Source organism: Nothoprocta perdicaria, unplaced genomic scaffold (genome assembly GCF_003342845.1).
Source record: "Nothoprocta perdicaria isolate Ctin4 unplaced genomic scaffold, notPer1 scaffold_83, whole genome shotgun sequence".
NCBI classification, from domain to species: Eukaryota; Metazoa; Chordata; class Aves; order Tinamiformes; family Tinamidae; genus Nothoprocta; species Nothoprocta perdicaria.
In genome coordinates, this window is record NW_020456121.1 from 917,646 (window position 1) to 942,242 (window position 24,597).

A 24,597-nucleotide genomic window follows, 5' to 3' on the forward strand; every position below is an offset into this window, starting at 1 on the left:
GGTGGATGGCATTTTCACAAATTGCCTTGAAACGCAACRCTAAAAATATAACAAAATACATAATACTTAGCAGATTTCTTGTTAAACTATTATTAAATCCAAATAATGTTAATATATAGCAATGCTATGCAGAGATTATTTCATATATGGCTTGAAATTATCCACTTGAATACTGAAAATACATTACCATTTCTAAAAGTGAAGGAGTAGCCTCCAGATGCACCTGAATAGTTGCTTCTTTTCCACTTTCCATGTTTCCAAGCTTGCAGTGTATTTGTAAACACAGACTGTCATTTTTCATGCAGTACTGTAGAGAAGGGGGAAATAAAACTCCATCAACTTTTTCTTGTGAATAAGTAGTGACATTCAGGAACTGAGTAAAACAAAAAGCTCTGTGTTTGTGTGTCACAGGTAAGTGTAACATCTGTGAGCTGTTGCTAATGGGACAGTGCAAGGAACTCGAACTGCTGTGCAAGACAGCAAGTCTTAATCTTAAAAAATATATATTTTTTAGAAAGATGGGGAAAAATATCAATTGTGATAAGCTGGTTCTAAGTACATTAGTAAGTAGGTTAATTTTTACATTGTTAATTCGAATTAGTGTATTTATCAGGAATTATATTTATGAGGAGTGATTATATGCTACCTGGGATAAACACTATATCCCGTATAATTGCTGGGTCCTTAACTACTGCAGTGTGAGAGGGCACTCGTAGATTGGCAGTGCAAGTCACAAAGCTTCTAAGAAGAAAAAATGAAGTAGGCTGTAGCACTAGGCTGCAATGCCAAAGCTGTGATTAAAAAAACAAGGCTGATATTCCAGTGCACAGTCTGTCTTTCCATCAGTTGTGGATGTTTCTGTAACTTGCTTGCTTAAGAGGCAAAAATTAAGTGTTTGAAAACATACAGTTTCTTCTACAATTAAAATATTAAAATTGTAGTTCATTAAATGCATTCTAGTCCATAGAGATTTTTTACTAGACTAAATCCTGAAATAACACTAGAATAGCAATTCAGATTTGGACTAGCTAGTCCAGTAGCTGATTTCCAGCAGGTTCTATAAGCAGACACTGAGGGATGAGTAAGCACAAGCTAGGTATGTATGAAATGCTCTTAGCCTGCCATGTATTTCCATTAGAAACTTCCTGAGCCAAGAATAATTTCAGTTTGTTTAGTAATTCTTTATAACTTCCACCCCAAACCTTTGGAAGACTGCCCTAGTGACCTCGTTACATAAAATAAGGCTCCTTCACAGGGACTGATCACCGATTTCCCACTGCTGCCAGGGTCAGGCCTTACCATTTGTCTCTTATCGGGCTTTGAAAAGAAGGTGACAAGATCCTTTAATATGTTGTCGTCCTTGCCTGCAGCATTACAGTTTCTAGGATATTTAGTATAGGAACATTGTCCAGTAGTTGTCTAGAAATAGAAACAACAAAATCACTGCTTTGCTTTTAAACATCACATAGTGACAACAGAGAGAGTTCTGAAAAGCAAGAACCTCAAAGGGAACCTTTTAGTTCCCTTTGGCTGAAGATGACCCTTCCTGCCCACCCTACCCCATCATAGCTAAATTTAAACTTTATGCTTTCCTGTTTCACTTCATTACACAAAACAATTTGGGAATGAGGTACAGTAAGCCAGAGAGGAGCTTGAGGTAATTTGTGTTTGATTAATACAGTAGACATAGGACATCTGTTGTATCCTATTTCTTAAGAATAGTAATGTTCTAAAATGGAAGGACTGTGTTTTATATTGTTTTGCATAACCACAAGTCTTCTGCTTCACGTGATACAATAAGGCTTGATGAACTGGAGTCTTTACAATATTGTAAAAAGGCTATCCAATGCAGAAGTTTTCTGATTCTTTTTTAAACACACTGTATTCTGTTATTTATGAAGTGTTTAGTGCCACAGCAGAAAAGAACTGACAAACACAAATCACAGATTCATGCCTAGGATCGAGCTTTGCACAGATGGATTTAGTACATTCAGTTGGATTCTAGTACAAATTTTTGTGGGTTTGAAAGAAAGGGATAAAAACTGAACACATATGAACACATATGTAGTACTACTCCTGCTATGCTCCCCTTTCTTCTTCATATAATTCATGCAGTTAAAACACTGTGAAATAACCTATGCTTTACCTTGATATCCAGCAAGTTGAATAATTTGAAGTTGTTGGGTGGGAAGGCATTAGGTACCATTATCTCAAAGTCTGTATTTGGAGCCATGCTTGGTCCTGTACTGATAACCTTGTAGGCAAGAACAGTAAATGTTTTAAGCTGTAATTCATGGTAGCTGTTCAAGTGACAAATACATGTACAGAAATTATAAATACAGAAATTTCACCGATTTGGGTGCCACATGTACTGTTACATTGCCCTGAAACTGGATGCTACAGGGGTAGTAATATTTCCAGAGATTAGCTGTCTAATTCATTCTGGAGGCCGCTTGGCTGCTCCGAGCGCAGTGACTCAGTGGTGCTTGTTGGCTGTGACTGCCCCGGAGCCGCGCAGGCTGCCTGCAAAGGAGCTAGGAGAGGCTCATGTCCAGCTTCTGCTTTTAATCCAGCCCAGCCAAGTCTGAACYGATAACAGGAAGAACACTTATGCGTATATCCCAGTTCTATATGATATCTATAAATCCTTTGAAACTGTTTCTTGCTTGGAAAAAGTGTCAAGTCAGAACTGCTGTACCACTGTCAACTTTGCTCGCATATGGTTTTGGCTTTTTTCTCTGACCATGCAGTGGAAGATTGTTGAGCACAAAAGAAGTGTTCAAAGAGGGACAGATACCCACTTCCTATCACTAATCAGWGGGAGGTGGCAATCCAGCACTTCTAGAAATTTCCCTTACTGAGCATACAGACAGACYGTAGAGATGCTGGAAATCAAAGCCTTCACATTCAAAACATACATAACAGGCTTTACAAAGTGAAGATCTTACATGGAAAGTGAAGTTGATGTTCTCCTTCATGCAAGTATCTGGTGAATCATCTCTGTCACTTGTTCCATAAATAAATGAAGCCGGTGTGACAAATCTGAGGCAGATTGTTAACAGAAAGAATATATATCATTAGTAAGGTATTCTGGTCCATATCATCTCCAGTAAGATTGATCCTAGGAGAAGAAATACTTGAATTTGCACTTAAGTAAATGCAGGAACATCAAGTACAAGTTCTCTACCTTTGTATCTTTTCCTCTTAAAAGGATCAGAAAAGTCAGGAACTCTCCTATCAAAAAACTATGCTCCATGAGTGCCCCATAACAACCCAGAACACGGTTCATGTTATGCAGGGAATCTGAGTAAAAACAGAATACAACATTGGGGTCCCATTTTACATTAACAAAGGCTTCTATGGAKCAAAGTGAGCACTGTGATGAGAAATGGCCACTCATCTCTTATACCTCCAGCTGAGGTATCTTGCCTCCTTAGAAATGGGATTTCAGTCCTATCCATCTTCATCTCCAACTTAAGATTTCAGGATTTATTTGCATTTTCATGGACTGTGATTGTTTGTTCAAGATGATTTTAAGAAAGCAAGCCATCAACAGAAAGTTACTATAGAAGTCTGAYATAGCTATAGGTTTGGTTTTGAAACAATTAATTGGACAGCCAAATAAAATACAGCTGTAAAATTCACTGTGCTAGAAGTAATAACTGATGCCATCTGTTACTGGAAAAACTGATAAAACATCTATTTTGGTTCTTAGATTAGCATTCACTTATCATATTCAGTGTGTAAGTCCTTGATTGTGCATATTTTCAAAATTCAAAAATTCAGTCACAATTTTGTGTGATGAACAGGACGACAGTTCTACGAATGTGCACGTATAGCAAGAGCTGACTTACCCATGAGCATTTAACTCGACCTCATATTTCAGAGGTATAACTAAAGTCACAGTGTTATCCAACAGCGTGTTCACATCTTCGTTTTCACTATAAAAGAAAAAAAYGAGCTTAGAATGCACTGACATATGCTATATGCATTTACAGATATAGCAAAWACATTTACATAAACAAATATTAAACATCTATCTTCCAGATTATTAAAACAAAAACATTTCATAGGTAACTACTTATTAGGTATAAAAAATGTTCTACAGGGGCAGAAATCTGCTCATTGTTTAAATAGCTATTGTATTTTATTTTGGATTTTCTCTCTAGATTTTGCAGTAGATATCCTTTCTTGCAATAGTGCTTCACTAAGTTTCTCAGCATTCCCTGTTCTGCTCTTCAAAGCTAAGAGAATTTCTCATTGACAAGAGCAATTCTTAATCACACCTTACCAGGTAGCATTAATGATGAGGTTGAGGTCATCTTCTGCTCTAGTAAATGAACTTGCATCCAAGAGGAAACTAAAATCCAGCTGTAGAACAAATGAAATTTTCTTTATATCAAATGATACTATATCTTAACACAGTCTTAGTGAAAATGTTCTTTTAAGATCATTTATAATTTCTTCAGTTCAAAAGTCTTTTACAAAAGATTTTTACTATCTTTCTACTCGTCTAGGAAGCCAAGTGCAACTGAAACAACTGATGCAAATAGTCCATTAATGAAATTTTCCAGAGAATGTTTAAGCAACTAACTTTAAAAGGAACAGAGACATTCAGGTATTAGTGCGATAACTGATGACAGTAGTTGGACAAGAGGGAGAGATTTTGAAAAACAAGTGTTTTTCCCTCTTCTCTCAAAATCCTATTAAAATATTTAGAAATTTTGAAAGCTTACCTTTGATTTTTGATCTACATAGAGGTAGCCAACGCTACACTCAAGTTTCTCTGTGTGAGTATCTTTATCTAACACATCACAATATATCTGCTTTTCTTCCTAAAATAAAGGACARATTATTAATGGTTCATTGTTAATTATTCAAAACTATTTTCAGACATTTTAAGATTTTAGTTCAAGACATGATCAATTTATACTGTTAATTGACAGTCCATTTGCTCATAATGAAGCTCAGATGAGTGCATCAGGCTCACTCAAGCTTAAAACTTGGCTGCTGARGGCAGGGAAAGGTAATTCTACATAAACAGCCATGAGATTGTTCTTGTTCTTACCACTTCTAAAATTCTGATGAAATAAAGACCTCTCGGGATTTGAATGTGGAGGACGGTTTCATATGCATCATCTCCAGTATTGTGTAAGGAAACATTCAATAACAACGTCCTTGTGTTTCCAACAGTAAGATACATTTTCTTTTCATTGGGCCTTTAAAAATAATGATCAGAATATAAGCGAAAAGCAGCATGAAGAACAACATAATGTAAAAACAATATAGAGCTTATATGCAAAAAAAMCCCTCTACTGCTCCTTTAGTTAACTTCATTTTGCTGTAATATGTAAAAACATTCCTTTAACCAAAGGTACAACACCTGTTAGCTGATAGTCAAGTTCAGCATTGTATCTTTTAAACCTTAAGGTTATTAATGCGAGAGCAAGAAGGGTGTTCCCTTCTTGGTCAGGGTCTGCCTTTTACAGGTCCTCGTACAGACCAGGACAGCAATATGCTAACRGGACAGTATGTTCAGATGTTATTCAAAATTCAGACCTTTGCAGAGAGGTACCATGAAGCCTGTGGAGCCTGGTTTGAGTATTTAGATGCATCCAGGAGTGCCAAGAATACGTATAAGCTACGTCTCAAATGATGTACAGTTCTGATCCAGTACATTACATGAACACAGATATGTACTTTGTAAGAAATGAGATGGTAATTTAAGTTCTTTCATTTTATTATTATTACATCACTCTGATCACAGACCAGACTGAGCTAGGACTGCCTTGGGTTAGATGTAATGCTCTGCAATCATGTTACAAGTAGAGATACCCTGTGAGGGTCTAAAAGTAAACTTCAGTTTGACATTAAAGTTTAATTAAGACTTGCAGAAGGGCTGCCTAGAAATAGACATTTATCAGCTATTCTGGCTCGAAACCAAAGCATTAGTCACTGAACACCTTTGGGAAAGGAGCTGGCACTTAGACAAGTAACAGAAGGTAAAAGCACTGCATAAGCAGACAGGCTCCAAGACAAAAGCAAATTAAAGCAAAATACAATGTTAACATTTCAGTAGCTTGACTTCAGTGTAGTTTAAAATATAAAAGCTATTCACCATTCAGCTTTCTTTTATACCTTACCACTGAATTTGTTAACACGACACCAGCACAAAAATGCCCTCCAGTTTAACACCCTCGTGAGAAGACAAAAGCACCAGGTAAGCAGCTGTAATACCCAGCTTAACCAGGGCATTTCCCTGGCAATCATCGTTCATTAAAATATTCATGATAGAGACCAGAAAACTACAGAGCAGGCCAGAATCTAAGCAACTGAAAGAAAACATGAAAATGTGAAGAGTCGTAACTTGTGAGCTAAGGCACTACAGACACCCCTACTTGATTTCATTCTTTTTCAAACTAAAACTGTTTGCTTTGCTATTCCTGGCTAATGTATGCATTCCATCTAGACAAGACAAATTAATCCTTCACAGCTGAGTAGTTTTTAATCGAGGTACTGGAGGCACTATGATACTTCACACTTAATATTAAGACATTTAGCCTATTTATTTATACTGAAAAGGTGTTATTGTTCTCCAGTACCTAATGTCAAACAGATATGTTGTGATTTCTTTTCTTTTCTCACAGCTTTGAARCATTTAAAAAATAGCATTACTAGTATCACAGATAAAAATACTGCACAGTATTTCCCTGAAAAACTCAAAATTATTCAAACACAATAATCTTAAAGCCTCATGAAAAGGCAAATTTCTGCAAACGAAAGCTATATCATACTTACTTAGGAAACAAAACTCTTCCAGAAACTCTTAAGTCTGCAGAACAATTTTCGTGGGAGCAAAGCCTTGCAAAAATGAACTATAAAGGAAAACAACAAGAGCAGCATTTCAGTATAGTAGGTAGATTATATTGAGTAGAAATATTTTCAAAAAAAGAAATCAATGACCTTTTCACGTAGTGCCTGGCATTTGTTTATAGGCCTTGCTCATAAAAACAGCGCGCTCAGGCTCTGAGCTGCCAGTGTCCAGCCACAGCCTGTGCTTGCAGAACAAGAGCGTCCCGCAGCGCCGCCTCCGTGCTGGCCACCTCAGAGAGAGCCCCGTGCTTCAGTGTCCCACAACGCACGTCCCTGCGTTCCCTGCTCTGAGAAGGAGCAGTAAGAGAGTTTTATTGCACTAACTATTGTAGTGTAGATTTGATGAGCCTAAGGACACCACGGGGTGGCTGTGTCCGCGCCTTCGTTAGCAATATTCCGCAGAGCGCCGTTACGTCCCTATATTCAACAAGAGCCTGTCTCTCTCTCAGGCTGTTTGGCTCCTAAAGCAAAATATTGGATAACACCAAAGGGAAAAAAAAGAGGCCATTTAAAGGAGCTTTCAGGGATCTCAAAATTCCGATTGTCAACTACATCTGAATTATGTGAAACTTGCTGTTTGTGAGAAGTCATAATATTTCTACGACCATCTGGTTGTTAAAAATTCACAGCATCCTGTCTTTGGCTTAAGTCAGAGTGAAAGTCTGTTACGTTTGGGGAAGAAAAAAGTCAATTTCATATTCATTTCAGGATGCACTGCCCCCTTCCTTCCCTCCCCCCAACTGCTTTTGAAAACCTGGAGAACCAACAGGGACTCAGAATTTCCGCAGCATGGTTGGAACAGCTCAGTACAGACACAGTATTAGATATTTAACACAGAATTCATTTTGAAGAATGATTTTATACTGCAAAGTGACTCAACTTACGTAGCTGAAATAGTTATTAAAAAAAGCAAACCCCCCCAGATAATGATGTTAAATTATGAATTGCAAACCTRTGTGCCCTGAGTTTTGCATATAGATATGTATATAAATTGTATTTTTACATATACACACATGTGTATGTATATATACATGTATATTTTTATATATATAATATTGAATATTTTTATAGAACATATTCTTATAACAAAATTTAGATATGGGTTCTGCAAACAAAATAATTTTATTATTATTCTAGTTTATTTTATATTTTTATTTAATATTATAGTTTAKTTAATATTATTCTAGTTTATTAAATAAGATCTAGACACTAAGTGCTGGTCTGAAAAATACAAGATATTACTATGTGAAGTTTCTTTTATCTAAAGACTATTTATTTATTGCATTTGAAAAAGTAATTCATACACTAACCTTGCTTTTAATAACATCTTTTTCTTTTCTCCTTTGAAGAACTGGTTGAAGTGGTAAAAATTCTTCATTGCTTCTTTTCTGTAGAATATGATGTCCCAGATGATAACTTGCTTCAACATGTATAGGAGTCAAGATATCCCTTACATCTTTCTATGAAAATTGGAAACCTAATRAGTTAATCATATAAGACAAACATGTATGCATATGCTTTATGTTTTAAACAATATAAAAATCCCTAGAACTAATTTATTTTTTACATATAAAATAATTTCCTAAACCATATTTGCTCCTGTATTTTCCAGACATTAAAAAAAGAAATCAGAAATACAGAAAAGCATAATATATTCAATGACAGCATCAGGCATTTTAAAATGAAGATCCTTTTATTAAAAGATGTTTAACTGAACAGTGACCTACCTTACTTTAATCAACAGGACTGTCCATAGGTAATTCCATATGCTGTACTGCCCGATTACAAAAATAGGCAAAAAGAACTAATATTTCTGCATGAAGTTAAAAGGGCTTCTCCCATACTACCACTAAATCACTTCAGGACTGAATTTTATTTTTCTTCCTTTATATTTCCTCCTTCATAGTGGGAAGATTAAACTCCTTGGTAAATGACCATTTTTGACATGAGACCTTGACTGTGTAGGAATGTTGCAATTTGGGGCCCAAATTATCTACTTGTGAAAACTGAACAGCTTGAAGCACTGAGAACTACAATAGCAAACCTGATTAAATTAYTCCCTAAGTGTCCCTAAGTCCCTAAGATAGACAGCCACTGATTGTCCCTCCACATGGCCACTGCTTTAATTCTTATCTACAGGCTCACTTTGACCATATCGCATGTTAGCTGATTCATAATGATTTTCCACAAGGTCTTCTCTGCATCTGCTTTATATTACTTTCATTATACTAATTAGCTATTAATTACTCTTTACATCAAAAATGTAAAATGTACATGGTCTCTTGCAAGGATCRTACTTGACAGACGTTCACACTTACTCAACTTCAGTAGCTTCAAGCAAGTGCAGAAACCTCAGTGCAGGGAAGCAGTTACATAACGCCTCAATTAGGAATTTGAAAGAGAAGCGCGTTAAAGCAAGGACAAGCTGTAATGGTAGAGAGAGGAGTGACAAGCCCTTGTTCTTCATGTTCCTCCTCCTACAGAAGTACTTGCTGATGCTGGCAACACAACGTGTGCCAGGCCAGCGGGCAGCCTACAAAACTCTGGGAAGAGGTGGGCAATTTGCCACCGCTGCTGCGTGCGGCCCCTTCCCTCTGGGGCACCTACCAGCTGAGGTGCAACTGGGCCACTTGCCAGGAGTGAGCAGAGCCTTTGCTTTCCACCCTGCAGCTCTGTCGTGAAGAACTGCCGCTTCACGTTGTCATAAACAAAACACAAGTGAAAGGAAGGAAGAAGAAAAACACACGGAGGAGGAAATGCTCTTTCTGCGCAGGCTTTATGTAATTCTAGAATATGAAGCCTGTTTTCCAGCCTCTGTGCGGGATCAGATGCAGCAGTCACCCTGCTAGATGCTAGTTTCAGAAGGTCACGGAACTGCTACCTTCAAGATTTTAAAGAAAAGGCTACACAAGTTAGATCGTTCTTTTATAACCCTTTCTCCCACCTCCATCCAAATATTCCCTTTCCATAGAACTTTCTTAAAGAATTCTTTTTCCTTTTGGTATATCTCTTACWGGAGAAAAGTCTATTATTTCTGAGTTTAATATAACACAGTTCCTCTGTGTCCCTTGTTTTTATTGTGTCACTGTGTGTTAGGACTTCAAGTTCTTCCTGTTTATTCTCCCAAGTTCTTGCTGGAGCAGGCAAGCGTCTAGGATGTTTGGCAGATGGATTTATTTTATATTTCTCTTGTCCAACCAATGGCCTTATGGATATTATAAGCCTTGTTCAGATTGTGATCATTTTTGGATATGTACTCGTGAGCCTTCACTCATAAGAGGAATTGACATCACTTGTTGGTCCAGTGCACATTCTTTATCAAAATTGTTCAGCTCTAAATTCATTCATGAAACTCTTCCATGGACGGCTCTTCGTCTCATTTTCCATGACTGATTCGCTAACCAAGTACCTGCCTATGATGAGGGCTGCCTTTCTTGCAGGGAGGAAGCAAAGAATTCCCCGCAGGTCACACATGTTCGTGCCCTGCGACGAGGCCCGGGCTCCTTGCAGGAACTCCACAAAACAGACCCCGACCCGGCTATGAACCTCAAGCTGCAGACACCCTTCTAGCAGTCGATTCATTTCGCCTCCTATGGATCAGGAGTGGCTTCCTTTCTGGTCAGGTGAGTCTGCCTCTTCTGCTCATAGTAGGAAGGGGAGCAGCACCTTATCTGCTCTTTAAACTGGTTAGAAATTGCACAATTAACGTTATCTGAGTAATTACTGAAGTGTTTAAATTAAGGAACAAGGTAGATATTAAAGTTCTGTCRGAAATGTTCAGTAGAGAACACACTCTATAGCATGTCTTCTTGGCTGATACAAGGGCCTCAATCTATGATCTGCTTTCTTGTAAAACAGGGTGAAAAAAAGAGGCCAGAAATGTTCGTGTCCTTCATCACTGTGAGGATGATTATGCATATTCTTTTTGACATAAGAGCTGACAGGACCATTGACTTTTCCATAAAAGCTGAAAAAGCACCAGAACTAAAAGCTATTAATTGTAGAAGTTATCAACAGAAATGCTGTACTTTTCTAATTAATGTAATGCAGCTGTAAATAAAATACAAATTATTTTGCAGCAAATCTGCTTATAAAGGACAGCAAATGATTTACTGTAAAATACACATTGAAGATTACATTACCCTCATAAAAGCTGGATGGTCATTGCAGGCAATTTTCTTGCTATAAATCTTTATACTTCCAGAGATTGTATCAGATGTTCCATTGGAAGAAAAATAAAATCTTGCTTGTGTATCTGCTTTTCTGTTCACATCCACACTCAGATTATACAACAAAACTGTAAAATTAAAATCAGGGAAAAAGAAAGTTAAAAAAAAAAATAGGCAGAGTAATTTTCATGAATTTATGACAGAAATTATATCTTCTGACTCGTATTCTCTTGAGTTTGTTCCATAATATCAACCTCAAAATGTTCCATTTACAAATTCCCTGAGACAAGTCTGCCCTTAATGAAAGCATCTGGCCTTCTGAAAACTGACTGTGTCGTGTTGATCTCAGACGCTTGCTTCAAATGCAACTTGTTTTAGCAAGTTATAGTTACATAGAAACTCTTCAAAGAAAATCTGCTGCAGTAACTTCTGGGGCTGACTTCGCCTCGAGCTTTTAATTTTTCATTTTATACATTTTATATTGAGCTCAGATTAATACTATTAGGAGTGTTAAGTACCAGTATAATTATTTTCTAAATAGGTTAATTTCCTATTCCAATGAATACGTTAACTGCTTTTTTTTTTTTCCCAAACAGCTTACCTATATAGCCAGGTACTTCTCGCCCCTTGTACGTAAAGCACAGCTGTAAATCCATACAGGTGGCAGGCTGGTCGTTTTCCATGCAGTTTAAATTAGTTCGATTTATTGAATCAAGGTGTTTTAGAGAAGCTTCAACAATTATCACTGGTTTTGTTCTAAAAATATAGAAAAATTATCATTTACAAAATGCTTTAGAATCAACTTGTGGAATCTGTAATTTAAGATGATAATTTTAAAGATATTTTCTTGATTTTTGCATTCTTAAGCATAAAACTAATGTGTGAAAAAAACTCAAGAGTTTAAGAATGGTATTTTCTTTTTCTCTGCGATGTTTAGTTACTCATACCAGTTTAAAAGCATTCTTGAGTTTAACAAGAAAAGTTYAAACCAGCAAAAAGAGTGGCATAAGACCTAAACATACTACTAGTTTTAATTACATCTAAAAATTTTAAATTAAACTGCATGATCTTTCAGCATTGAAATGCATCAACCTCACCTCAGCAGCACAGCAGAATTGGAGAGAAATGCACCAACTGCTACATCTGAATAAACAAACAAATAAAAAAGATAGATAAGGATCTTTACTCAACAGGAATTACTTCCCAGATACAAGCACTTTTAAGTATGTTCATTTTTGGATAGCATTAAAACATTGTTTGCCCATTATTTAAATATTATGTTAATATGCAAAGAGATGCTTATTTCTATAGAAAATGAATCCTCAAACCCTTGCTTCCTCTCCCTTAAAGCTGCAAACTGTTTTGTCTGGACTTGTAGATATTCGTAACATGATGATTTGATTTCCATGCCAAGGCTGACAAGGGAGTACAATTCAGCAAAATGACATGGCCTGCCCCATTTGTAACTCAAATATTTAGTTTTTCTGTATATATACATATACATATAGTAAAATTGTTTATATATCTATATGAGATATGTTTATACATATTTATATTAAAATATAAATAGATATAAAAAGCATAGATTTATTATTTTATTCCATATTAACTGAAAACTGTTCATGCAATACAGGAAGAAATACACACAGCACAGCTTCTCTAGGGAGGCAACAAGAACTTTTCAGATGAGATTAAATGATGAGGGCAGGGCTCCCCGAAAAGCAACAGCAGATGACCTGAAGGCAGCAGGTACCTGTTCACCTCCTGCTAACCCAGCATCACAAAGCCACATTACTGCAGAAAAACTCAGAGCAGAGTTTCTGCTAACCACCGTGGCAGGACAGGCAGCACCTGAATCTGACATAGCACCAATCTGAACAATGTCAAAATATTTTGACAATATGTTTGAAACAATGAGCATATATTTGAAACCAGCSAAGTTATTTTATCCCAAATTAGCACTTCCGTGACACACCCACAAGAATTCCATGACATTCTTAATCCACTGCTCTGAGCCCCCGAGGCCAGATTAATTTTTTGTTGATGCAGAGCCTGAGAGTCATTGAGCTAAACGAGTTGTGACAAGATCCAGACTTCATGAAGACATAAACGATTTTCAGGTTAGCACACTAACCCCAACAGCAGACATACTTCTGGTGACCAATCTAGCTCCCTGTGACATTAGCAGATGAAGTGCTTGCCATAAAACTAAGTTTTTTCTTCCTCCTCTGCACTATGCACTAGAACATCTTTCTGAGCTCTTCAGTAGTAGTTAGATGACCGTAAAAACCTGACTGCTTGCCCTCAGCTTTACCCCATCGTTTTTTTTCTTCCCCGAATGCGAGATGTGAGATGTCACCTTAATGACAGATTTTGCTCTTGGAGTAACAAGCAGCATGGTTGGGTTGTTCCCTATTCATTTCTACCATCATAGAAACAAAAATAAACAAAATTGTTTAATTCACCTTGATAGCCATTGTTATCTGCATCAACGCCACTTGCTATGGATTGTCCAAACATGCTCAAACCATTACTGACACGATGTCCTTGTATTCTCTGAAGGAGAGGGGAAAAAGGAAAGAAGATTATTCTTGGACAGCTAATCTTTCAGTTATGTAGCACAACTGCCTGCCTCTGAAAGTAGGTACTTCCCAGGGAATGTTTGACTCTGAAAGCGATGTTCCTCCACTGCTGCAAATATTATACCCCATAAATCCCATGTGAAGCCTGTAGAACTTTTTTTTATGTTACAAGTTATGTTTTATGACCAAAAATCACAGGCTGTGTACAAATATTCTGAAAATTAATTGTTTTAAAATAATTCAGCTGTTCTGAAAGTTAAATTACAGAAAACAGTCCCAAATTTAAGGCTTTTCTGGATTTTTTTTTAATAATAGAAATAGCATACCTGTGAAAATGATGGAGTTATTCCATCGTCCCTGCCGTTGTATATATAAATAACTCCTTTCAGATCATCTTCCTGTGGAGCTCCAATTGCTACATCTGTAGGAAAACAGTTTAATGAGAGAAACTAATGATTTTTAAGTCTTTATGTTACAGGCATATTACATATTACTTGTAGAATGCCTACARACTTTTATAACCTTTTCAGCAAGAAAAACTGGCAGACTGAACCAGTCATATAATGAATGTAGATGCATTTACAACAAATACATGTGTACACCACTCGAAAGCAGAGATCTGATCTGGCAACACGATAAGGGGATGCTGTGCAGCTGGGCCATCTCTACACAGCTGACTTTGACCACAGTTGTTTTCCTAACAGCTTGAGCGTGACAGCTCATTCTGCCCCTTGGAGGAAGCGGAAAAGCTTCTGCAACTTTGCAGTTTGGAAAAGGAACTCGTGATATAAGGAAAACGGCCGTGCAGTTTCTGTTCTCTCTTATCCTGGTGCTGCAGGCGGGGCTGAGGTGGCTCTCAGACAGCCAAGGACAGGTCACCCAAGGCCTGCCCAGCACTGCTGTGGTCCTGGCAGTGGCTAAATCACAASGTGCATCTTGCCTTCGCATGAGTTTCTCAGGCACCATCAGCTGTGCTTCTCAAAGACCTGATCTTGAGTAAGTAGGTGTCTGTGCTTACACACCAAAATGACTGAGCTGCATCAACTCCATCTTCTTTACTTTGTATTTCTGCTACATCTTATTGCCTGAACTGACACCAAAACCTCTTCATACAAGGTTGTCTTCAGGCTTTAATGGGAGGAATACTTGTGCTCAACTCATATACAAAGACAAGTTAAAGAAAGCCAAATCATGATGCATGTAGTGCCTGACCAAATTGGTGTGACTGAATTCAGAAATAAGTGCTAAAGATTAAGGCAAACAGAACCAAACCATRTGCTTTGGGTGTCCCTACTGGAGCAGGGGGTGAGACTAGATGATCCCCASAGGTCCCTTCCAACCTCAACCATTCTCGGATTCTGTGTAATACGGCCAGGACAGTCATATGACTGTGCCTGAAACACTGTGTTTCTGCAAAACAAGGCCAGCCACAGGCATTAACCTTTTTTAAAAAAAATCTGTTTCCTAACAGTACTGTATATGGCCCCTCCGATATTATCATGCAGAGTGGCCAAAATGACCATGGCATTTAYATATATATATATATWAAAAAAAAAAGCTTAGCCTTTCTGAAACTAAGATTATTTTCCTTCACTCTGCTATTCCCATATGGCTCAAATTAGTCTTTTAAATAAGTCTTTTTTTCTAGTCTAGCCCAAAATGAACCATGTATTTTCCTCTGAAATGTTCTCAGCAGCTAATAACAGCTTGAACAGGCATTCAGCGAGGCAATGAAGGTAGCTGGTTTAAACAAAGGAATATGTTTTATGGGGAGATGATTTACACCCAGATGGGTGTGCAAACACATAAACAAACAAACCCTTAACAGCCCTTACCAAAATATTACCAAAAAAAAAAAAGGTTCAAATAGCCAGAGGACACTTAGCAAAAGAGGGGGGGAGGAACGAAAGGGAGAGTGAATTACAGTATAGGAAAATTCACCAGTATAAATTAATAAATGCAAAATTTCATTCACAAATGAAACAGAACTGAACAATCTGCAAGTACAGAAAAGCCGGTATGTGGCACCAAATCAAAAACACACACACAGCAAAGCTCTGACGACTTGGTTTAGCTGAATGGCTCTCTGATTGAATCCATACTAGCTGAGCCCATACTTCAATGACTAAAACACACAAAGTATGTTATGTCTCTCTGCTGGTGAGATGAAAATAGGACAGCCAAGTTATGCTGTCTAATTAAAGCAAAACATATGTTAGGGGGGTGGGGTTGGCGTCCACACGAACACACATGCCATTAGCTTTGCAGGGCCGATACGGACCGTTTGTGTCACTGAAGAAGTTGGCTCTGCTGTGCTTTTTTATTACTGACTTTAGACAAGTGGCCCCTATCACCAAATTTGTCTTTATATTTTGCTTCCAGCTGTTCTTACAAGAAAAATCAATTCTTTTGTCSGCTTTTCACTCTAAATATCTTCTGCTTTTTTTCAGCTCCCTACAACGGCTTACTACGCCTTCCCCTACAGTTTTATGATGACACTCTATGTTATATTGTGTCATATGCCTATTTTGCTCTGCTGCTATTAATTYGATTTTACTTCTGTGTTCCTCAGCTCTATATTTGGATATTGTTTTCCTTTGCAGTTCACAAATGTTTTGGGGCAAACTCAGAAGGTTGTGTGTAAAATTCATAGAACATTTTGGCTCAAAAGTGAGCTCCTGAATCTTGGAGGAGCAGAGAGCTCCTGCTGTATTTCTATCCTCTCTCTACACAGCCTGTCATGATGACCTCTCTGCTGAAGGGAAGTGCATGCAGATTGCTCAAACACTGACCATTCCTGCCTGTTTGAAAACATGACAAGATGAATGCAAGCACTGAGCGAGTTCCCCTCTGTCTGCCTTCAATTTAGCTGAAGGCCCCTGAGTCAAGCACGTATTTGCAAGCTACCTATACAGCCATGGGCTCAAGAAGGGAAGCAGCTGGGAGTGGAAATTTATGCAGCAGTTACATTTTAGAAAGCCTGAATGTAAGTAGAAGGCAAAAATTAAATTTGATTTTGTTTTGTGCTTTGATACTTACCTTCATAACCATCATTATCAATGTCGCCTAGATTGGCTATGGACTCTCCAAACCTGGCTGCATATGAGTCACTCCCACTGAGCTCTGTGTCTAGTTCTGCCATTTTTGCCTCCTGAGGAAAAACAAAATCCATGAGAAGGACATTAACAACGCGTGTTCCAGATGACTGCAGTGATTACTCCAAATATCAAACGGCTTTTGGATGGTAAGAGAAAAATCATCTTTGCTGCACAAGGCAGGGTTGTCAAAAATTTTCAGCAATATTTAGCTCAGTTTATATTCAGATTGTTTTTTAAGAAAGAGGAAAGCAGTGTATTGCCACAGTAAACATCTCCAAGCAGCAGCAAGCTCACCTCAGAGCACAGGTGCTTACAGGACACAGCAAACTCTGCATGTGTTTGTGTATACATATATACATGTGAACACATAGGCACAAAAAAGACAGTAACGAGGAGCTGCTTCAGAGCCACTCCATGTGCTCTGGTAACTTGCAGGTTTCCTAGAGTGGCTTAATTCTCTGTGCAATCATAGTCAGAAAATGTTAATGCTAAAATAATGAATGCGCAACAKTGTATGAGGAGGGATGGAAAATGGATATGGAGATAAAATTAACAACATCAGATAAGTTCATAAGCAGATCAAAACCAGAGTGATTATATTTTCATTTCTGATACCTAAAAAGAATAAAAGGAAGATGGTTCTAATACATAGTCTGTCTAGCTTCTTTATTTGCCAAACTGGAGAATTTTAACAGATCCACCACTGTTCGTCCTTGTTTCTCCTACTAACTGCACACAAATATTTCATCCCCTCTTTGCTTTGGAAATGCTAAGTTGCTCTTAACACCACTTCAGGAGTGAGCATGGTAGTGGGAAGAGRGCTTGATGTGGGAAGCAGTAGCAGGCTGCAACTGTCACAGCTAGTGTGAAGCACAGCGAGGCTGCCTTCAGCTCCAACACRAGCGTAAGCAGCGTGCTGAGGCTTACCCAGCTCACGGCTGACATGCACATATGCTTCAGAGTCCTGCTGCTGTTTTTCCACACATTCTGCTCTTGCTAGAAAGTCAGCTTGTTTTACGGATAACACTTGGCACTACTCACCGGTGGATATGGGATCCTYGTACTGGTACTAAAGTTGTTTTGCTCACACCTTACAGTAAGAGATAGGAAATCTCTTTGGGTTATTACACTGCAATGAATATTATATGTTCTTAAGAGAAAATACTTACAGAACCYGAATTGATGTAAACATAAACTCGTCCTTCTTCTCTAATGGTGCTTTGCATTGGAGCACCCACTAGCAAGTCTGAGAGGCCATCTGAGTTCAGGTCCACAGCACACACTGCAGCYCCAAAGTAGGAACCAAGCTGTGTGCAAACAAAAAATCCCATTATCCTCAAAGTTTTATGAAGGCAGGCTGGAAGTTCTGAGGTGTAGAATAACTGCATTAAAGCTTTACCTTTTTACCCTTTAGTTCAAATAGAATAGTTAGTTGCTTCTCAATGCTAAAAATGTATGCCTAAAACAAAGAGCAAATAAAAGTAATGTTCAGTGAGCAGTAATATGAAATACTATTTTGTGCTTTTTCTATAATGGGGGCTAGAGAATCATCCAGAGAACATGCAACATCCCAATGTACAGTTATTCTTTGTTTCCTATCTGCACCTTTCCTTAATACCATATTTCACAGCAATCATTCAGATTATTTTTCTATCATTCCTTCTCTGCTCTTTTTCCCCATGAGAAACTGTATTATCCAACACTTGTCTTTATCGCATTACCCTAAACTGGAAACCCCCAGGGAGAGGGGCACAAGGAGATCCTCTTCAGACCAACAGCATGAACAAGCTCTTACTTTACCAGTCTGCTCCTGCTGGGGAGCTCCTCCAATGACTTCTATACTGGTTGACGTCAGAAAATGCCCAGCTCCAACAGAGTATCCTGTAAATCAGAAACGCACTACTCAACACTTTCAATAGCACATAAAGAAGAAGTTGGAATATAACACATAAAAGCTGTCAACACTACTGTTTGACATACAGACCRCAAACAAGCTACTAATGTAAAAACAATAGAAAATTCTTCAAATATAAACCAAAGGTCAATAAAAACAGTAAGTTAAAGCAACTTCAGAGCTGTTGTGGTCAGAAACACTCATTTCTTCTCAACGTCTAAATTATCTGTCATTTTWAAAGGGCTTTTTAAAAAAATGCAAGCATCTTCTATACATGCATGTTCACTAAGTGTTCAGTGGCTCCAATATTGCAAAACCAAGTATCAGCTGTTCTTGTGCTCTTGTTCTAACTGGACTGCAGAAAAAATGCCACGCAGCACTACCTATATGTGTGTGCGTACATATATATTGTTCATATTGTTTTACATACACATATATAAATACTGTACTTTATATACACACATATGAAGAACTCGGGAACACTTTGGAGCGGGTCTGATTGGGCAATAAGAAAACGTTTCATCAGTTTTTSTAAATGAACAAAGTGTCTGTGTCCGTGGAAACAGCTCTTGACAAACAGGGCCCTGCTGATGCAAAGCCCAACCACAGAATTGCACACGAAAGGCTGGGGCCTAAAGCTGTAGCTGCCTGAGTCACCCTTGCTTCTCCTGAAGCCCATCACGGCCAAGCTGAGCCAGGGACAACTGTAAACATATTTTGCTCATCTTGCATTTAAGAAATTTCTGATGATATTCACAGCATGTAGAGAAAAGAGAAAAAAAATCACCTTGTGAGAACAAACCTTATATCTTTCATCTGTAAAGAAAACTGCCTGGTGTTAAAGTTCTCATTATGCCAGCATTTTATTGTCATTTTTTAAGCTAACAAAGGTGAACATGACAATTTATCATTTAAAGGTCAACACCTAGTTTTTACTTTATTCAGCAAAAAATTAAGCTTAAGTGGATAAGCCTTCATTTACCCCCTCTGACCTTTACCTTCTGGTTATTTTGGTTTTGCTGAAGTATAAATATTAATGTTTTTACAAAATTGATTAAAAAAAAAAGAAGAAGAAAAAAAGAAAACTAAGGTAGTCTATGCTTTCAGTGTGGTATAAAAAGGTTGGGGGAAAGGCTATGGAGAAATTGTGAAGCTAACCCTTAACAAACTAACACTTAAAAGCCCTACATAACTGAATCTGATTGTATTTCCAGCCACAGAATTCCCTCTTGTTTACTGAAGTTTGGCTGACTCAAATTACACCAACTTTTCTTTTTCCCCTGTTATATTGACCTTCCATTTTTCTGAAACATTATTAGTCCTTCTCAGGTTCCTAAAATAAACAATTACTTTGTGTTTTCTTTAAGATGGATCCTGAAGTACCTTCGGTTACTCTTTCATCAGGCCCAGTTGATTTGAAAGATGGACTTACTTATCTGATCCCTTTGAAGATGATTGCTATTAATCTCTGAGGATCTCATATTTTGGATAACTCAAGGAAATCACCAAACATTATGCATTCCTAGCTTCTCTTTCCAAACCTGCTTTCTGCTTTTATGTATCTCATACTTAAACATCTTCATTTCTTACAATTTAAAATGTTATGATATTTTCTCTTTCCCTCCAAATTGTATTCTAAGTTGTTAGGTGTTGCTCTGTTTAAAAAGATGTAAAAAAAAGAAGCCAACTAAGAGACTCTGCCAGAAGAAATGAATAGGAGAAGTATATAATTATGTGTAGTTATGTGCCTTGAATTACAGTCTGCTCACAATATATCTTGATCATTTGTTAAAGATTTTTTTTTTCATCATTGAAGATATAAACAAAGTCATCTGTAAAAAATGTTTGATAACAGAGTTAGCCAAAAGTAGATTTCAGGCCAAGTCAGTGCAAAAGATGGGAAAGGAGAGAAGCTGAGGAAGGGTAAGGGAAGATACCTTCACTTCCTTTCAACTACAGTGTTATTATGAAGAGACCAAACAGAGGTTTAAGCAGCATGTAACAAAAGGGCAACTCAAGGCTCATCTCCTGTGGTTGTGCACAGAGAGAAGCRAGTTGCTCCCTCCTCCTCCTCCTCCTCCTTCCCTTTCCCCTGGGAGGGGCAGAGCTGCGAGGCCGGCAGTCCTGCCCGCAGCTCTGCCCGCTGCACCTGCCCCTGCGCAGCCGCTCGCCAGCACACTCCAGTATAGCCAAGTTCTGGAAAGGCAAGGGAACCAGGGGAAACTTCATGCATGACAAAATTCCTTCACTGCACCTCTCCTATCAATATTCTTATAGGGGTTTTACCATTTGCCTATACCCGACTTTCTGCTATCAATGACTTGACTCAKTCATTACAGAAATTCCTGCTCTTACACTCGACAAAGCATAAGAGCAGACATCCAGGATGGGCCTTCTCTGGGCAGGTATAATCTCTAGCTGCCTGGTTGTTGTTGGAAAGCTGCAGAGAGGTTTTACAGCGCTCTCCAAAGTTTTCTTCAACCCATGAAAGGTTACATACATTATTGATTAAGCACACTGATGTGGTATCTGATCATTTTTTTACCATATGGCATCTCTTCTGCATAACATCCCCTCAAATCCGGAGCGCAACCTTTCAAAGGCTCAGTTGTGAATTCTGGTGTTATCAATTTCACATTGCATAACAGTTATTTCATAACTTATGTCTCCTCCCTACTGTCAGAAAAGGGAAATCAGAAATCAAAGCTCTTTATCCASATGCACTGAATCTATGGGTGGAAAAATGCCAGATCAAAGGTCATAGACAAAAGCAATTCCGCACACTAACTCAGGAAGGACAGACAAGCCTTTCTTAGCACATAATGAGAAAACTTAAGTTCCTAATGGTTCTGGCACAAAAAAAMCAAACAAACTACAAATTCTCATGCTAAATGCAGTTAACTGCTTGGACGTTGGTACATTGGTAAGAGTTGTGTGGCTTTCAGTACAGACATAGTTTGATAAGGTTTGCATTCTCACGCATCCAGGAACGAGACATGGATATGGTTAGAATATATTAAAAAAGACCAGACTCAAGTCTGTGTCTTAAGGCCATAGTATACCTTCCGTTATGGATACTGTAACTGGAGATCACTTAAATTTAATTTGAAATTAAATTTTTAAAAATACCTAGATAACTGCCAAACTTCACTTGGTTATTGGAATCCGTATAAGCGTGGATGGTATTTGCAGTTGTGTTGTACACAAAAACAGAACCAGTCCAATAAAACGATCCTGGGGCTCCCATTATAATCAAGTCCTAAAAGAAAAATAAAACAAACTCATGTTATACATGTTTAAATATTCATGCAGATAGGCAAGCAAGTCAACTGCTTTCCCTTAGGCCTCCTCAGTAATGCAGGATATATGGACTCACTATTGGGGGATTATCACAGGAGCAAAGGCAATATTTCTCAGGCTATCTAGGCATATGGCTACTAAAACTTTGAACTGCCAATCACTTAAAATAAAGCAACAAACAAGATAGTCTCTTCTCAAAGGAATGTTTTAAAAATCATAGTCTAGTGGCAGAACATTGATTGCACAAACAAGAAGGAAACCAAGGAAAGCCTTATTCATATTAATGTTGCATTAAATAGATTACTGTAAAGAGAATAATAAAACTTCATACTGGTTAAATTCTTGCTCTTTTTCTTCATGAAAAGCAATTTTTGATTTGGACGAAAATGCTAAAGTATCCCCAGTTAACTATGAATTATCAAGCAAGTCTTATTAAGATTCAATTGAACAGAAATTAAGTCTGATTTTTCCCTCCATTTAGAAAGATAGAACGTGCATATGTATATATGTATACAGATGGGGAGGTAAGTTTGATATCTTTTATACACACCTCAATGTAAAAACTAGACATTCCAGCCTGGCACGACCCATGGTTTTCTCCAAACTTTCGCACGTGATCTGGATATTGGCAGGAAGTATTAAAAAGAAGGAGAAGCAATGTCATTTCCGATTTTTTTTAGTAGATTTCCAACAGGGAAAAAAAAAAAAAAAAAAAAAAAAGGACAAAAAATGGCTTTCAGTTCAGTAATAAAGCTGAAAACACTGTTTTCCACTGTGTAGCCTTTAGCTCCAAAAACAGTATATAACAAATTCAAAGCAGTGTGTACCTCTTGATCACAGCTGCCTTTGAAGTCTTGTGCTTTTAAAAGTTACTTTTCTCTTTAGATTATTCCATGAAAGACATATGCCAAGTGAAACAGTATATACATAGTTAAGGTGGCACAGATGCGTAGGTTTAACTCTTTCCTTTGCACTCTGGCACATAGTGTGTTTGACAAGCATATGTATCTTCATAGGATTTGGGCTGATGATCCATTCAAGCTYGGAAGGGTTTGTGTTGTGGACATCTTAAAAGCATCGTTATCTACCATCCTTAGTAATTTTCTCTATATTCAACTCTTCCAGCTCTGTTTTCCTGCTTTTCCTCGCTAGTTGCTAACAAGGGGCAGGCTCGTTAGGTTACCTAAGGTTACCCTTACCTAACAGCAAGGTACCAAAGAAAAAGCCAGGGATTCAACTGGTTTGATAGCTTCAGAGCTTGATTCTTATTCTGGCACCTGCAACCTTCTGAGGAGAAGGTCTGCAGAAGATCTCACATTGCTGGCCCAGGCACAGCAGGGAACAAGTTCAGAGCAGGAATGCACGAGCAGGAGACRAGGCTGAGGGGCTGTTTGGAGAAGGCTACGCAGCAACAACTCCTGAAGATGCTGCTTGGATTTCACTGTGAGCAGGGTGTTGAGTAGAGAGAGCAGGTAACAGAGCAAAGGAATGAAGGGATGACGCTCCTGCACTGGCTTTTTTTGAGGAGCCCACGTCCTTCAGGGTCCCGTCCAATGAGGAARTGCTCTGATGCCTTATTTAAGCCATTCCTTTTTACCTGCTGAAAACAACTTCAAAGTGATAAACATCTTCCTAACAGATTTATATTATAGGTCTTATATTAGTCTTTGAGCCTTTGGCTGCAGAAAGCCTGCCGAGAACAACACAGGTTCTTCATGCTCTCTGCATCATTTGATTTTACATCTTATTCTTTCCTAGGAATGACTCAAGCATTCTGCTTACCTATATAACACGGGCATATTCTTCTACTCAGTTCAGTTCGAAAGTCAGAAGAGATGGCAAAACAAATACCATTAGGTAGTTTGTGTTCATTTTTGATATAAAAGATATTTTTCCATCTATGTCCACAAGCCTATGAAGAAAAGACAAGTATCATGTTTGACACAGAAGCAAAAGAATGGTGAAGGCAGACTGACAAGTGGATCCACAGTCCCCCGGGTTATACATACAAGGATAGATCCATTTTCTTTTGGCTGCCTTGATAAGCTGACACCCAACCACTGGTTATCGCGCTCTTCCAAACAAGTCTTTCCACAGCGCTCGCCACTGGGGTTGCCTGCAACACAAAGACCAAGGCTGAGCAGATGGCCAGACCAAAACAACACATGGCCCATGACTCCAACACTAGAGAGTTCTGCTGAAAGGCTTCAAAAGGCCACTTTGTTGGACCTTATGCCTGTGTTTTTTATGTAAGCTTTTCCATGCAAATGGTTCACATTYCTCTCGAACAAAGGTAAGGCTGTGTGTGGTTACAGAGAACATGTTGTTTCTGAACATGACTGATTTGGCAGTGAGTATCTATTTCTCTGTCACTATTAAATTATGCAAGAATATRAAGATTTACATGGGAGTGGGCTTATACTGCAAGTCTGAATTCTCTAACCTAAATTTTGACTTTTGTGAGTGCCCAAGGTTCACAGGTTTGGACTTTATCACAGGTTTTCACCCTGAAAATTCATAAGAAATCCAAGTAGCATCTCTGGTACCCAAACTATGTATRCAGGTCCTGTATCTTTCCTGCACTTTCATTTATTTGTAAGTGCCTCTTTAGTGATTTATTTTCTTTTTAAGAAAAGTTAATTGTTAAAACCTTAGGGAACAGAGTGAACTTCCTTTAAACT

At 38.1% G+C, this 24,597-nt stretch overlaps 1 protein-coding gene across 1 annotated transcript in view; it reads right to left on the reverse strand.

Annotated features, from left to right (window-relative positions):
* The window catches only part of ITGA4 (integrin subunit alpha 4), a 33,868-nt gene that overhangs the window by 2,739 nt on the left and 6,532 nt on the right, over positions 1-24,597 (reverse strand). The window contains exons 3-25 of the mRNA XM_026052079.1: positions 23,926-24,032; positions 23,699-23,828; positions 22,467-22,534; positions 21,746-21,875; positions 18,518-18,603; positions 18,122-18,181; positions 17,892-18,029; positions 16,664-16,775; positions 13,951-14,045; positions 13,508-13,598; positions 12,140-12,185; positions 11,644-11,798; positions 11,016-11,170; positions 8,184-8,333; positions 6,799-6,875; positions 5,069-5,219; positions 4,737-4,835; positions 4,292-4,371; positions 3,855-3,941; positions 2,949-3,042; positions 2,147-2,254; positions 1,300-1,419; positions 188-307 (exon numbers count right to left, since the gene is read on the reverse strand). Of these exons, the coding sequence (XP_025907864.1) occupies positions 188-307; positions 1,300-1,419; positions 2,147-2,254; positions 2,949-3,042; positions 3,855-3,941; positions 4,292-4,371; positions 4,737-4,835; positions 5,069-5,219; positions 6,799-6,875; positions 8,184-8,333; positions 11,016-11,170; positions 11,644-11,798; positions 12,140-12,185; positions 13,508-13,598; positions 13,951-14,045; positions 16,664-16,775; positions 17,892-18,029; positions 18,122-18,181; positions 18,518-18,603; positions 21,746-21,875; positions 22,467-22,534; positions 23,699-23,828; positions 23,926-24,032 (2,459 nt within the window). The remainder of the gene's footprint in view (positions 1-187; positions 308-1,299; positions 1,420-2,146; positions 2,255-2,948; positions 3,043-3,854; positions 3,942-4,291; positions 4,372-4,736; positions 4,836-5,068; positions 5,220-6,798; positions 6,876-8,183; positions 8,334-11,015; positions 11,171-11,643; positions 11,799-12,139; positions 12,186-13,507; positions 13,599-13,950; positions 14,046-16,663; positions 16,776-17,891; positions 18,030-18,121; positions 18,182-18,517; positions 18,604-21,745; positions 21,876-22,466; positions 22,535-23,698; positions 23,829-23,925; positions 24,033-24,597) is intronic.